The sequence below is a fragment of the Gallus gallus genome, chromosome 2, assembly GCF_016699485.2.
Source record: "Gallus gallus isolate bGalGal1 chromosome 2, bGalGal1.mat.broiler.GRCg7b, whole genome shotgun sequence".
Lineage (NCBI taxonomy): Eukaryota > Metazoa > Chordata > Aves > Galliformes > Phasianidae > Gallus > Gallus gallus.
The window spans coordinates 130,065,619-130,082,480 of NC_052533.1; the positions used below are offsets into that span (position 1 = coordinate 130,065,619).

The following is a 16,862-nucleotide window of genomic DNA, read 5'->3' on the forward strand; positions in this document are numbered from 1 at the left end:
GTTCTGAAGGGTTGCTCTACTTGTATAGTAGTAAAAGAATCAATAGAATTGATGTCCATGGGCCAAACTTCATTCAGTTTAAATACAAGAAAATCTCCTTGGCTTTAGTTGTTTTCAGCAATAAACTGTGGGAGACTACAATTACAGAGGATTTCACTGTCTTATGGCAGTATCACATAGATGTTATGATGATAATGCCTGCAGTGGTCAGCTGGTTAAATGCACAAATTTGACTGTAACATCACCTGTACTCTCCTGGAAATTAGAAACTGTGTTCTCTTTGTCTGAATTTTCTTGCATTTAGAATAGACTTGAAATCAGATGCCACCCCATGAATTTTCAAGGTACTGAGGTCAGCAGATCATTCTGTTAAAATCACCATCAGTTCTGTACAGTACTTAACAAATACAAGCTATAAGGAAGTGTTTTAAAAGTAGCCTGTTATATTGCACTATACAGAAATAATTCCTCTGACAAATATGCAATATTTACAGCCAAATCGTTTCATATCAGAAAGAAAAAAAATATAGTACGATTTACTAGAAAGCATCCCATTCTTGTTGTCAAGGTTTTAATCAAAATCACAGGCCTCATGAGGTAATCTAGGGATTTTCTCTTATGTTTTATTAGTTGTTTTTTGAACTGTAATCCCAGTAATGAGCTAGTAACAAATCTCAGCCATATGTGTGAAACTACCAACTATCACCTTCCTTTCAGTCCCAAATAGGATAACCAGAGCATAACTACTGTGAAGCAATACAATTATGAATTTCTTGAGGGGGAGAAAAGGAAAGATAAGTGCATGGAAGTCAGCTAACACTGATGCACGGGTGGCTACAGCATGCAAAGGGTTAACAAGATTTTCATTTTAGATAGTTGCCGTAGTAACAATCAGAGAGCTCAGGCTGTATCTTTTCTATTTGTGGAGAATGTTTAGATTTACAGAGTAGCTCAGCTTATTATATATCTGCCTTGATTGCTGGATAAGGCTCGTTGATTAAAAACAGAATAAGATGCGCTTTTATAATACCCGGGGAAGCTGCGGCCCCCACCCCCGCTCCATGTCCCTCTTTGTCCAGGATTATCCCAGCTCCCCCCGCCTGGATCTCACTCAGGTGGAGCTGAGAACCAAGTTTCTCTTCAACTTTCGGTGAGAAGGGGCTGGTGTTGCCTGCACGGCATGTGGCATAGGCCACAGGTCTTGGCAGAAGCTGTCTGCTTCTAGCAGTGGTTTTGGACTTTTCTTCAAGCCATGCTCCATCCCGTGCTGAATGTAAGTGTTGCTGCCTTTGTTCTACGTCACAGCTTGTTTGCATTCCACCACTTAGCAGAAAGTTTGATGAAAGGTCAGAGCTGCAGCAGAGGAAGGAGGAGGGCAGGTTTCCAAGCATTTGTCTCCCAAATGCTCCCCTTGAAATCAGCAGGAGCTGCCAGAGGCTCCTGGACTCTGCAGGCTGGAAGAAGCTGTGGAGCTTCCTGCCTTACAGATCTTCAATAGCCACCTGGACCTGGGCCTAGGCTCCCGTTCAGGGCGTCCGTACTAGAGCAGGGAGTGGGCCAGGTAGATTCAGGAGACCCTGCCAGCCTCAGCCACCCTGTGAAACTGTGATGTGACCACTTCCCATAAATGCGCAAATGGTCTGAGCTAGTGAAAATCAGGCATGATGCTCATTATTCATTTACTTTTCTTAAAAATGGAGACCACTCATGAGGGACATGGCAGGGAACCATGCATGAGAGGTTGCTCCCACAGGCAGCTGCCAGGCAAGATGAAGCAACTCACTGCAAGCAGCCTTAGACCTCACCTGAGAGCCCTATCTCCAGAGAGCAGGAAAAAACCCTGCTGCTTTGTCTGCAAGGTTCAAGCCTGACTTGAACAGCTGCTACCAATTAGTGCCAAGTGATATGTGGTAGTTGTTTGAAACAGAGAGGGTGGTTGGAGTACTTTAGCATTTTAATGTCAATTTCTGTGACAAGAATAAGAGAAATTCTGGTATGAAGTTTTATGAACTTCTGTAGTTTGATAGCCAGGACTCTGATTCTGCCAATTTCTAAAGCTTTTGCTGTTTTAGAGCTTGATTTTTCATGTCACTGATGCTGTTTGTGTTGTTAGCCTGCTTTCTTGGCTGCATAGCACATGCACTGAAGAGGGGGCTTTCTTTTCCTTTTATTGACTTCACTGGGATATTGAACTACTAAGCACATTTGGAAACTGGCTTTTTTTCTTTAGTCAGGTGTGTGAAAATTGATTTGGAAATTTTATTGGAAGCAGAAGGGTTATGATTTCTTTTTCTTTGAAACAGTAAATGAAAAAATACCTTTTGGAATTAACAGTCGTTATTTGTGACACTGGTCCAAACCAACAGTGGAATAGAGCTCTAATTTAATTGCTTAGATTCAGTGCACTGTGTGATGGTGGCCAGCATGACTCTTATCATCTGCTTAGAGTTTTCATTTCATAGGAAAAATAAATAAATACCTGCTCCTATGAGATGGGTTCAAATTTGTTATTCTTCTGAATGTGTGCTCCTTCAGATATTCTGACCACTTCCATTTGAGGAACTTGGACATAGGATCCTTTTCAGCTCCTGAGAGGTTCCATTAAAAAACATGTAGCCAAAGTGCTGCTGGGACTTAAGTGACTTAAATAGTGGAATGCTGACGGGTATGAGTCTGGCACCACTATTCTGTATTCGTAGATGTACCTAGCCTATTCCATTCGTCATTTGTGCTGTATCTACACATGTAAATGAAATGGATCCATCAGTACTCTTTCAGCAGCCTGCATCAGTCTCTTTCAGTACCATCATTTTAACTTGGGCTACTAGTCTGAGTATATCCATCAGTCCCAGAAACACATGTTGGTTCATAGTCAAATTTTTGGTGCAAATAATTTCAAAAAAAAAATCACATATATATATTTTTTCTGATTGAAGGATACTTTAAGTAAACTCGCCAAGCTGTCAGCTTCTATGTCTATTGCTATGTAGTCCAGAAGTGATAATTTTTTTGAGTTTTCTAAGCTATGTTAAAATGAGATGGGAGTGGGTTTTATTCATTGTTATTTTCAAGTTATGAGCATAACACAAGGTCCCTGTCTCCCTTTTAGCCACTCTTTTATGTGTAAATGTTTCATAAGTATCTGAATTTTCCAAGAAAATGTATTTTCTTGGAACGGTTTTTATTTCTAGAAAGTCTTTTACCCTTACACCAAGCTCTATTGTCTTCAAAACCAAAAGCCTGAAAATAGCATTCCTACATTACTTCTTTGTTTCCCGATTTTAAGATCTATTATGCATAGTGTAGTGCATAATCATAATTATGCATTCATGATGATGTTTGTACTGGCTTAGCTCAGGAATAGTGTGAGAAAGCTAATCTCGAAGCTACAGGCTGTTTTCCTGCACTTTAGATTCTGATCTGAGCTGTTTGTTGAGTCTTACTGGAACCAGACCCCTTATTCACCAGTCCTGCTGCTGGACTCTCCATCATTATCTCCCGTCCCAGTGAAGGACCTTCACCCATTCCTTTACAACTTTTCTTTTTTTTTTTCAAGTAAACTTGCTTCATTGCAGTTCTTCGTTATGCTGCATATAATCAGTTCACTGAAGTAATTTAGATGAGAGCCATGTTACACGACTATGCCATACGAGCTACAAAAATCAGGATCCTTTTCATCTGCCATTGGCGTTTTAGGGAGCTTCATTTTCATTTTTATGTGAGAAAAGGAGAAAAAACTCCTCAAGCTGTTAAGGCAGTGGGGGAAAAAAATTCATGATGATATAATGAAACATACTTTTTAGCTGAAAGATATAATTGCACACAAAGTAAAGGTACTACTATGCTCAGTTCATCTTCTTGGCCCAAAACTTCTGGAATTGTAAAAAATAAAATGTAATCACCATTAATCCATAATCCAGATCTGATTTTTCATTCCATTGATGAAAAACCACTGAATCCTGAAATATATTTTCTCTGAGTATTTTCCCGTATTAATCTGTTTTCCAATAGCATTACTAGTTATTTAAAAATCTGTCCAAAATCTGATGGAATGAAAAGGAGATTCAAAATCCTAAAATATTTTATAGTGATGTTTTATTTTTTTTTTCCACTGTATTATTCAGGAAGAAGTTTTCAGTGGAATAAAAAATAAATACTTTTTTTACTATGAAAATACTAAATATATTTTACAAAAGTTTAACTAAGTAAAGGAAACTTTATAATATTCTATATTTAACAACCAAGAAATAGAAATTATACTTGGGAGTGAAGAGAGGGTAGTCCAACATGCCAATTATTTACAAACTTTTGCATCAGTATGTTGTACATGTGTAAGTTAATTCTTCTCCTTATTAACTGCAAACAAGAAAGCATGGAGAAACACTGAACATTACTGATGGAACCTTGTTGCAGTTTATTTTTACTATAAGCAGTCAAGGATCATGCATAACACAGCAGTGTACCAAGTAGTAGCTCACTCGCAGAAGATGGTTTAAACTTGTTTGTTCATTTATTTATTTTTTTAATGGATACAAGATTTTAAAGCTATTCTTAAGAAGTTTGTCCTTGATTTTACATTATCCTGGCTGGGATCAGTTTCTTCCAGTTACTGTGATACTCACTGGGTAAAAAATATCCTACTTTCTGCTTAATACTGTTGGACTTTTCTACATGAAGATGTAAGGAGGAATTAGGTTTTGCCCCGTAATTATATATTAAATCAGTGTTAAAATACATTTGTAATCAAATCCTTTCATATCCCAAGGCCACACATTTGATACAGTACATTGGAAGGTCAGAATACTTAGCTGAGTATACACCCCTTGAGACTCAACAGATGTACAGATATGCGGCCTAATCCAAAAAACGCATTCGTAAGTCTGGAAGATCAGAATTGAGCCTTAATTCTCTAAAGGACTGCCGCAATGTTGTGTGGTCCTTTCATCCAAATTAGAATGATTCATTATGTCTAGTCCATTAGCACCATCAGGGATAGGTGTGGGCCATAAAATCTGCATTAGGATTTCTAAATATGTCAAGGGTAATCTTAAAATGAGATAAACTCTGATGTTTTAACTGAACTAAAAATAATTAATCAAAGTCATGCATGATTGTTGAATCGTGCCTTAAATGTTTCTTAAATGATTATGCTGTTCTAACAAATCTAAAACCTAGTTTTCAAACTTGCACAGAGGACTTTATATTGGATTTATGTTGGTACTTTAAAGTAACCTATTTCATCTCGGTAAAGTTATATATAAAATTATCTAATTTAAAAAGTACATAAAGATCTTAAAAAAATGGGAAAAGAAGCTCAGAATATCTGTTCTTTTCCCTAATTCTCTTCCAAATTATTTAGGTAGGAATTTATATATAACATTTTGTGTGCCTTCAGAGTGTGTACCATGGAAGTTCCAGTATTGTTTCACACATCATCATGAGAATAACATTATAATGCCTAATCCATTGACTAAAATATATTTGTATTACATGTTTTAGAAAAGGCCTCGAGATTCATTGGAAATATAATTCCAATAGGATTTCAATGGATTATAAATTAAATTTTTTGTACAAATATATACAAAGAATATTTTATTTTATAACTCTTTGGTTTTGGAAAAAAAAAAAACAAAACAAAAAACCTGAAATTAATCAGTATTATCTTTTACTGCTTCTAAAGCATGACCTTCATGTACTCACCTTTTATGGTAAGAACATTCACTTTTCCAAAGTAAAGTATACAACTTCACTTTGCAGTCACAGACAAAGAAATGATAAAATATAATAAGCAGAATCAATAAACTACTAACTAATCTATAGTCATGTGTAATGGATTGTTTATGGAAGGCTTTATGCATGTCCTTTTTTATTTTTTGTATTTTAATGGATTCTTCAGATAAAAATAAATGAATACTATACATACTAAATGAAATTTGAACTTCTGGAAATGATGATTTAAATCATCTATTCCAGGGTAAAAAGAAAATAAAATTACAAATGATAAAAACATCCAAAATTACTTCAGAACAGAAATTGTTCAGAGTCATAGTGCATATATACTGTTGGTATAGGCATCATTGTTGACTGTTTCAGTGCAAACTGGATGATAGGAACAGGCAGAATTAACCCACATGCAATATAAATATCTTCATGTCTTCTACAGAAATCTTGGTAATTGTCTCTTTGATCATCTGAAATGTGTGTTGTCATATTAACTCCCCAAGTTCCACAGGTGGAAAGGGAGCAAGGGTCAAATGATTAACATGGATTAACCATTTATTCCAGAATTTAATCTCTCAGTCCATCCAGTGTAAGCCAGATGTTTGCAAAAGTGCAGCTGAGCCTTACTAAGAAGAATACTCGTTGATTTAATACGAAAGATGTTCAGTAGAAGTTAAAGAAGGTATGCTTAAGCAAGCGCATTTGGAAAACATTTACTAGCAAATATCAAAATGATCTCATTACTAGAAAAAGACTTAATTCTCAGTGTAGACAATGATTTACAATGTAGAAGTTGACCCAGTAGGAAAAATGCACTGATAATTCAGGGTGAAAGTATGCAAGCAGCACTACATTATATCTTGTCATGAGATATATGTAGTGTGATTTCATCTGTTCAGGTGCTTGTCATCTGTGAAACAGTATTAGCAAAAGTATTTGACTTCAAAGTGAAATGGAAAAGTTCAACACCCATGGCAGTACCTGAACACTAACGCACAATCACATGGGCATACTAACGAAGGGTACCGATGCACCAGAACACAGACAGTGTGCTTAGCATTTCACTACATTTGAGAGGATTCCTGTTGATTATATTCATATCCATCACAGCACCAACTATGAATACAGTCTAGTCACAGGAGTGATGGCAAAATGCACTCCTGTCCTTCCTATGGTCTTCGGGAAAAAGAAGAGCCAGCTAAACATAGCTAGATGGATACATACAAAATGGAGGAAAGGGAAAGGTAGGAGGACAGGGAGGGAGAGGAGTGGCTGTGAAGCCAGGGGCCAGGGTGAACTGACTTTATAGAAGGGAAGGACAGGGCTGTAAATCACATCAACATGGGGCAATAAAGGAAGGGGAAGCTCACTACGTTTTCAGAGGTCCAGTTTCTTGCTTTTGCTTTCCTGTTCCTAACAGTTGGCTGTCACATCCTCCAGGGCCACATGACAGGCAGCCAGAAAGAACGGCACAAACCTTCAGCTGCGACCATGTGTCCATGCTTTGTGCTCCAGAATATTAAATAAGAATTGTTCTGAGAAAGAGTTTGAAGATAGATTCCAAAAGTATCCCAGATATAAAAAACATACAGTAAAATAATTATATATCTATTGTTTTTCACAGTAAATCTGGACGCTAAGACAATTTGGCAAATTTTTAATTGCACAACTTACAAGTTAGAATGACTAATTATAGCTGCATTATGATAAACTTTTTATGTGAATCTCCATTATCCTTCCATTAGTACCATTACATTTCTGACATTAGGCAAGTGGAATATCCCTCAGCATTTGACAGTACATGTTAAGTAAAAGGGTTAGTGTTGTATGAATAGGTCATGAATGTCCTGATCCTGGACAATTTCACTTCTCTAAACACTGGAAAAGGGAACTGAAGGATGAAAGTGCTCTCAGAAGGCTCCACTGAAGCTCTAGGCACACAGCATGGTTGAGGACCACTGCTGGGACTGAGTGAAAAAGCATCCGCCACGCTCAGTCCAAGAGATAAATCTGTGCTTCTGGATTTGCAGAATGCAAGCATGGCTTGAAATTATATTACATTTCCAGCCCTGCAAATGTTTGTAATTCTGAGTTATGCACCTTATAACTTTATAAAGTGCCATTATTTACTTAATCTTCATCTTCAGATTATGTAGAACCAGCTAAAGTTGCTTTTTATGACAGCTATTATTTTATACCAAAGTTACCGTGAGATTAGATTTATTTTTCTTTTTTAGATGTAAAAGGATGCATTCTAGCTGGGTAGTATGAAATGGTCTCAACATTTATTGTGTATTTGGCTTGTATTAAGTGCATTTGTCACCAGGCATATTTGATATTAATAAAGAATTTGGAATCATGTTGAAGTCATGACAAGTGTTGGAAAATATTAATAGACCTAGGGTGTATTTTTTTGTTGTTTGAATATTTTCATTGGTCTGCTTAAGGTTTGTGGTTGTATGGTGAAATGTATGTTCAGCTTTGTCACTTGACAAGTGATGATCTCTTGGGGTAAACAGCAGGGTTTCTCAGTTGCAGGGAATCCCAGCTGTCTTTTGGGATTCCATCTGTGTGTACATTTATTTTTTTCTACTTTATTTTTTATGATTTTTTCTCTCATTTCTTTTTGAGATTGAACCATTTAAGGGCTTTGATTTGGCTGCAGACTTTTCAAATATTACCAATTATTTATCCTCTACTATCAACACACACAAAAAAAAATGATGAAGGCACTGCCACTTCAGATAAGTGAAATACTGAAACATATATCCAAATGTAAAATGTCATATATAGACCAAAAGTGATGCATTGTTTTTTTCAATTTGCTGGTCCTTGGGTACAGCATTGCTGTGTTAACCACCATTGCTACATAACAACAGCTCAGAATTCCAGAATCCCAGATGGAAGAAGGCATGAGGACTTTGTTTCCCCTGCCTTGTCCAAGATACTGAGGAGTCCTATTGACTCTTCTCCATCACTAATTTCATGGCTCATATCAGGCAACAATTTGTTCATGTTTGTTCTATCTTTCCAGTTAGCATAGCAGAACACCAGGTACATCTGTGCAGGTGAACAGGCTCAAGTACTCTTTTCATCTAGCCCTAAGCACAGGCTAATGCTTGAACGCTCCTCTGAAACAGTGTATCCCTTAAAGTTGTGAAGTAGTAATTAAAACAGTTCTCCCAGACCTGTCAGCAGATTCAGACGAAATTAACTGCATTCATTACATTTTCATGAAATTCTAAAAAAGAAAAAATCAGTGACAAGAACTAAGGATTGCAAAATTTACCTTGTGTTTAGTTTTAGTTTCAGGATCTCACTGTTAGACATAGCAGGACAGGAGGATGCTGTGAAAACTGAAATTCTGGTGTAATTTCACAGTTCCAGAGCAGGTGGAAACTGCAATGTCTTTGTTTCAATTGGTGAGGCTTGTCACTGGTGTGGAACCATGAAACTGAAATACTCCCCACGTCTTAAACCTTGTGGAGAGGAGTTGCCTCTTTGTGTCTAGCACCGAAAGCCATGGCACTGTGGAGTGCTGCCAGGGGACTTTGACTGGAAATGCTTGAAATAAACATTCTTCCAAGACTCCCTGTTGGAAAAGGTAAGATTTTTCTGGGAAGCTGCAGAAATGAAAACTGAAAGATGGTCCAGCACACAACTACAAATTAACAAAAATGGGAGCTATGCTTGTCTGTCCACTGACCTTGCATTAGGCTTTAATTATTGTAAATCAGTTTTGATGAACAAATAAGCTAAGACAGTCAACACAAGTTTGAGGTGATATAGTGAAGTTGCCACCCTTCTTATTTCTCAGAAATGTCTTTGAACAAATATTAATTAAGTAGGAATAGATGGAGACCTGTACAAATCTCTGCTATTATTCAGTCCCAAGAGACCTCTTGGGAGACCTTCCCAACTGAGCTGATTTGATGAGCTAATAAAATTTTGCTGTATTGAGTATGGTGACCACTGAAGGTGAACTTAACCTCTTGAGGGAGGACATTTTGCATATTCACCGTGTCAGAAGATACGTCAAACCTGTGACGATTAAACTGAATTTAAATTGAATTTCAGTGTAGAAACCTCTGTGAGTATATTAACTGGTGTTTTCCTATGCAAGATACATATCTGAAGGCACCTGAGGTATATTTGCAGCTCCTCTCCCAGTACAATCAGTTTTTAATTGGCTGTTGAAAGTAACACTGCGCTGTGGGACATTAGAATTTTCTACAAGGGCATGAAGGCATTTTGGCAACCTTGTATCATTTATGGGAATGTGGACTCTTTGGTAGATTTTCAAAGAAAATCTGTGGGAATCAGAAGACAATCAAAAGTAAAGCTCTTGAGAATCTTAAGTGGCCAGCACCTTGTCCCTGTTTAGGTGAGAATACTTTAAGGAGATAGTTTTGACATTTTACAAGGAAAAAAAAGGTGAAGATAGAAATGTTGTGATTTTACAATAAACAATCCATCTCCTTAAATAACATTCAACACTTTTTGGAAAGCCATGCCTGGGAAAATGTAGCTGTGTCACAGGGACTCATTGAACATCAGCTTAGTATGTATTTCTTGCTCTGCCACAGCTTCTTAGGAAACAGCTAGCAATGATCAGGCACTTGACATCAGAATTTCAATGATACCAAACAACTTGCTCTTACCATATTTCCCTTCAACGTGGGAGTTTCGTCAAGTTTCTGCCAGGCCACACACATCATATGTTAGAAACCTATGCAGGGAAAAGCCCGTCTAACATTACCTTGTCAGCATTGATTCCTTTTAGCAAGAGTACAAAACTATTTTCAACCCTCTGAGATGGCTATTTTTATCTCCATTAACCTCTTGACAGAATATAAACATTTATTGAGAGTTGCCTCCCTTGTTTGTCCAGTTGCTTCAGAGGTTAGTGAAAAGTGGATGTCTGCTTGACCTCTTTTATCCTCATTAGCTAATTCTAATTGTTCCCCAAGAGATCACAATTTCAGCCCTTTTTGTCCTTGTCAAAGTTGTTTGGTTATAGCATGTGCAAAGACATTAGCATTAATTACGTTTTCAGGTAAAAATCATTCTAGTGCACAGCACACGTTTGTAGTGCAGAGCAATGAACAACACTGCAGATTTATAATGTACCCTCGTTTCTAAAATTTTAGGTTCTTGTTGTATGGCCCCATTGTATGAACACCTGTGCTAGGAAATCCCTGTTAATTATATTTAGGCAGCAGGCAGGGTTTTTTAGTAAGCTTTACAGCAATTATTAACAAGTTTGTTGAGAATGATCAACTAAGTGTTCTTGCAAAATGTATACATTTTATGAATTGCAGGATGATTTTTATTGTATACGCTGAGAATATTAAATTAATTCTTTAATTCTTGTGGGATGATGACCTAAAGGTGGAGGGAGAGCTCTCATGAAGAATCATAGAATCAGGGAGACCTCTCATGAAGAATCATAGAATCAAAGAACTATAGAATAACTTGAGTTGGAAGGGTCCATAATGATCATCTCATTCCAACCCCCTGCCATGGGCCGGGTTTCCAACCACTAGACCAGGTTGCCCAGGGCCCCACCCAACTTGTCCTTGAAAATCTCCAGGGTGGGGCATCCACAGCTTCTCTGAACAGTCTGTGCCAGTGCCACAATACCCTCTGATTAAAAATTTCCTCCTAACATCTAATCTAAATTTCCCCTCTTTTAGTTTAAAACTGTTCCACCCTGTCCTATAACTGTAACTAAAACAAGGTTCAAGGAGGAAACAGTAATAAGATGAAGGAGCCGTTTTTTTCTACAGCAGCTTGGTCAGGTGAGGAACCTGACCATAGCTGGTTCAGTCATAGCAGTGGGACCACGATGTATGATCCACAGATGCTGGCATTGGTGTGGACCCAGTATATGAATGCAAGATGGCTCACCAGCCAACTGCCCGCAAATGCCCTTTCCTTCACATCTGATGCCTGGATCTCTCCCACATGCACTCCATCTGTACAGGTTTCCCCTTGAAAACCTCTTCCCCACCATGTCTCCTCATTGCTTTGTCATTTCTGCTCCTCGTGTCCCGGTTGTTCTCCTCATTTTCAGACTAGTCTTATGGCTTTCTGTTGGAGCAATTTTGCCCTGCCAACCGTTTCTTCTGTGTTGATCCAAGAAAGCTCCTTTTTGCATGCCTTGGTGGATCTCAGTTGTGGTTGTACATCTGGGGCAGAGGACATGACAGGTCTCATTCAGGTATCTCAAATAGACAGGTCTCAGAGTTCACAGGTTGCAGGCAGTGTCTTAAATCCACAGACACTTAGTGCAGATTAAAAGGCACTGGTGTAATGCGCTCAAAGCACGATATCCTGCTTTACAAGCGGGTTGCCGCATTCTGCACCAGCTTCAGCTTTCAAATGGATTTAAAATGTAGCCTCAGGTATAGCGCATTGCAGTAGTCTAATCTTGAGGTGATAAAGGCATGACTGATTTAACCATAGCTTCTTGTTATCTTGGACTGGGGTCTTTTCGTTTTAACCATTTTAGGGAAATGGCCTTTCCTGAATCAGCAAGCTTGCTTCAATTCTTACTATGTAATAAGCCACAACAAGAGCACACCTTTGTCAGTTGTGAACACCTTCTGTGAACGTGTGAACCTCACAGGATGCCAGACCCCAAGAACCTCAACGGTGGTCCTGACACATCTTACAGCTCACACAATATGCCTCTGAGTGACTTCAAAGGGAAGCCATTGGCAGTAGTCCTTAGTACAGTTGCCAAGCTTTATAAGCAGCCAGAACCTTGTGAAGTTTTGCTTTCATATTAGGCGTTTATTTACATACCTGTGCAGTGCAAGAGCATGGCTATGGGAGGGTGGGAGAGGCTCTGGTGGACTGATAGAGCTGCAAGGTGAAATGCCCTGTTCCTCCCGTGGCCTGCCTATGGTGTCGTTACCATTCACAACTGAACTGGTGACAAGCTTTACCAGCAAGCTGACCTGGAAACTAATTTAGTGATGTCCTTGTAGTTCTTTAAGGTAGAAAAAAACAACTCTATAACAGTGTTCAGCAAAGTGGACTCACATCCTAACTGTTGGTGCTCACTCTGCTCCTGCTGCTGCACATCAGAGTGGATGAGGCACCAGCCTGGGCTCGTCTCATTGCCTGGAAGAAACCAGGGCACTGGCCTGGGACTAAGCCTACCCACTTACTAAAGGAGAAATTAATCTCCATGAGAAAGTCAAGCGGTATCTCTGTATCTTATTTCTTCCTCAGCAGTATGTGGTCAAGTATAATCCTTTCCCAGGACATATTATTCATCCTGTCTATGTAGATAATAAACTATTGCCCAGCACAAGAAGATTCTGATGTTATTTGAGGCTTTTTGATACCACCTTAATGCAAATGTTAATATCCTTACAAATGGGGGGGAAACAATGAAATGGCAGATGTCTGGGAAGAAGAAAACCAGAAATAGGAATTGGATCTTGTGAAAATTAAATAGATGATCTCTTCTGCTCTTGAATGCTAATTTTTTATTATTATTATTTTCATTTTCTTTCTTTTCTCTCTTTTTTTTTTTTAACTTGGCCTCCAGCTTGAAAAATAAACTTGTTTGACTGCATGAATCACTGATGGTATACTTGGAAAAGTCCGCTACCCAGATAATATTGCATTATCAGCTGATTGCACTTGGGATTACCAGAAACTGAGAGCATATATAAGCACAAAGGACATGTTAAAGGTTTCACTGAAATGGCAGGTGAAGAAATTCAGCATGTGGTAGGAACATGCCCTGGCCCTCCTCTTCCTTATTGTTGTGCAGTCAAGGTTGCTAGCAGTTGTGCTAAAGCTTATATTAAATATAGGTATGATTCTCAGCTCTGTGAAGAACAGCCACTCTTCCATTTCCATAGCAGCCTTATGCTGCCGTGGTGTAAATGACACTGAAATCCAGACTTTCCTATAGTAGGATGCCGAGATAAAATTTTGATTGCCTTTCATTTCATATCTTCCATTTCTTTATCAGTTCATGCCTCACTCGTATCACTATTTTCTGTGCAATCCAGATGTAAATAATTTGCACTGATTTCATATTGATAATATCAGACTTCTTGATAATTTATATAGGAAGTTATTAACTTTTTTTTTTTTTTTAATGCGTTGTTATACATAAGAACACAGTTTTAAATTCAAATTTCCAACACATGCAGCAGGGATCACTTACAATACTTCACATGTGCAAACACATTTTCTGCAGTTTTGTGTATAAAAGGTGATATTAGGAATTGAGACATTGCATGTCTATGATTTTAGTACTTTTAAACTACCTAGGTGTGCTGTTGCTAGCTTCTCCATTCCTTTCCACTCATTTCATTCTTCACTCGATATCTGTTTCTTCCAAAACTTCTGGACAATGAATAACATTTTGCAGCATATATGGAAGAAGAATGAAACATTTGTATAAAAAAATGCAAAATTTAAAATGCAAATTAAGCAAGAAATGCTATATTTCATAAAGCAGTATTAGAAGAACATCACAGTAATCCTGAAAATAGGTAGAACTATTGCCTTCAGGATCTGTCTTATTCCATTACCTTTTTAAAAATATTGGTATATAATTATTTTATGAGTTTATGAAGTTAATCTTATGTAAGACTATGAATTCAATCCTACTATAACTGGAATGTTTTAAATAGTCTAATTTTGATGGAATGTAGCGTATTATATGATAACTCTTAATATACTTTGCTGCATTTCTAAGCCAGTCCTAGATAATAAATGTGGCCACTGCATCAGGAATGCCCAGATGAATATATGATTTTTTGTATTGTAAGATTTTTGAACTCATTTAATCATACAGAATATTGCCAGTAGAACCTACCTGGAGCCAGCTGAAGCATTACTGATGGAATATGAAACAATCCAAATATCTTAAGGAGGTTTGGAAAGTCCTAGACATGATTGTATCCCAGAGAAAAAATTAAAAATACAAGTAAAATTGAAAGTTATGCAATGACCGTATATACTCTATTTTGTAGTTTCAAATTTGGTAAGAACTGTGAATTCCTGAAGTCTGTGGCATTTCAACTTTTTTTTCCATTTTTTGCCATTCTAAAGGAGTTAAGTATGAATAAGTTTGAAGTCTTCAACTTATCTCCTCAAATGCCAGATTCTCTAAATATAAAATCTCAAATATATGCAGGGGATGGTTTTGCTAAATGTGCATCTCGTTGCCTGTTACCCTTTCAGGGTGTCATATTTCACTTCTGTGCTTTTGAAATCATTAATACAACTTCTTTTATTGTCTTTATGGAGACAAAGACTACTGAATCATTAACGTTATTATTATTTCAGATATAGTAACACATCAACACTTTTCAAAAGGGGAAAAGTTCCATTATCCATTCAGAACAATTTCCTATGATAATACAAATGTTACCCTGGACAGATCTTTGAAATGGATACCGATTCTTTAAATTCTTTCCTGTCTGTTTCAGGAAATAGTGAGATCCTGCTGATAATGAAGTACAATGTGTCTGAAGTTCACTTCTAAACAGTTGGCTCTTTGCTGTGAAAGTCATCTACATTCCCTTTATAATTCACAGCCACCAGAGATCTGCTCAATCGCGGAGATCTGATCCAGTATCATTCGGAAAAATCCTTGATAATAGTTCCACTATTCAATCAATGAAAAAGCCAAAGCTTACTACTTATGTCTTCTTAAAAAAAATCCTGAAGCAGGGGAATAAGACATTGGCTTACGGGTTTGGAGATTTTGTAGTTGGCAAATAAAATAATTGTTACTATTATTATTCAAGTTCTTAATCAAGGCAAGCAAATGGCATCTGTTTGTTATCATCCTTCCTACAGAAGACAAAGGCTTCCGTCCCTATGGTACTGACTGCTGGCCCCAAGTGGTTGCTGGATGTGACTTGGCAAGGAGTAGAAGACAACAAAAACAACTGCATTGTGTACAGCAAAGGTAAACACAAGTTGATTTTTTGCTCTACTTTCTCGCGCTGGGTATTGACAAAAGATACACCTATTGCATAACAGGACAATGGATAGTTTGTCTTCCCTCAAAGTGGAATAGTTTTCATTCTGTTTTTGCTACCACGTTCTCGTTATGCCTTTTCTTCCTTTTAATGTAGTGTACTAAGTGCTTTATAAACACAGAACAATGTCAACCGACATGAAATACTATCTGTTTCTGAGAGTTGGTGCCTCTTGGCAAACCTCAGTGAAGTCTATACAGCTGAAATAGGTGAATTCTTTCTAAACGTTTTATGCATACCAGAAAGCATTTTTCCATGTTACATTACATTACAGACTCCTAACTGAAATCTTCTTTTATAAGAAGAATTTGAACTTGATTGGACTGTGATAAGACTTCATGTCAGCATGGAAAGAGAAGATAACTGGGACTGGATTACAGGGCTGTAACCTCTGACATTCCAGTTTCTGCATGATGATGCTTCACTGTAATGCATTAGCTAATGGGAATGCATATCATTTCTGTTTTATGTGAGTTTTCAGATTTGCTCAAGTCAGTATGAGGCCCCCCAGACAGGCTTTGTCTAACCTACCATATCTAATAGCTACTTTTGTTCCAGAGGCTTTTGTCTTTATCCAAAGAGCCTTGAGTTCTTGTGTTTGTCATGCAACAGACTATACACCAGGCTGTTTGGTCAGTCACTGTGAAAGTTTTGTAAAATTTGGTTATGGTATCATTGCAGTGTATTAAAAATAGTGCTTGAATATACAGAATAATTTATTTTGCATAGCTGTTTCTGGAATTCCTGTTGAAGATCATGCTGCAAAACTATGACTTTCCTTCCTTGTATTTCAATCACCAGCCTCAGCACTTTGTGAATGCTTCAGAACATGTACCGTTCTTGTTTAATTTCTTTTAGGTTTTATTTCCAACCAAACAGACCTACTGAGATCAAAGATTTGTTTGCTGAGGCAACCTAGTGACCATTTCAGCACATAAGCATCCAGGCAAATAAGCACCCATATCAATATATTAACATACAAAACACTAATCATAACATCAAAGACTCCTAAAAACTTACTAGAAACAATTACAACTTGTTCCTATAATCATTGCAATTTATACACTTATAAGAGGATTGCTTTTAAACTGCCACAAGCCTTTGAAAGTTGAAAAG

The 16,862-nt window shown here is 37.5% G+C and overlaps 1 protein-coding gene across 3 annotated transcripts in view; it reads left to right on the forward strand.

The window, feature by feature from the left end:
• ZFPM2 (zinc finger protein, FOG family member 2) overlaps window positions 1-16,862 on the forward strand; it is a 309,751-nt gene that overhangs the window by 186,216 nt on the left and 106,673 nt on the right. For all 3 annotated transcript variants that reach the window (XM_418380.8, XM_040689674.2, XM_040689675.2), the window contains one exon: window positions 15,562-15,673. In XM_418380.8, the coding sequence (XP_418380.4) occupies window positions 15,562-15,673 (112 nt within the window). The remainder of the gene's footprint in view (window positions 1-15,561; window positions 15,674-16,862) is intronic.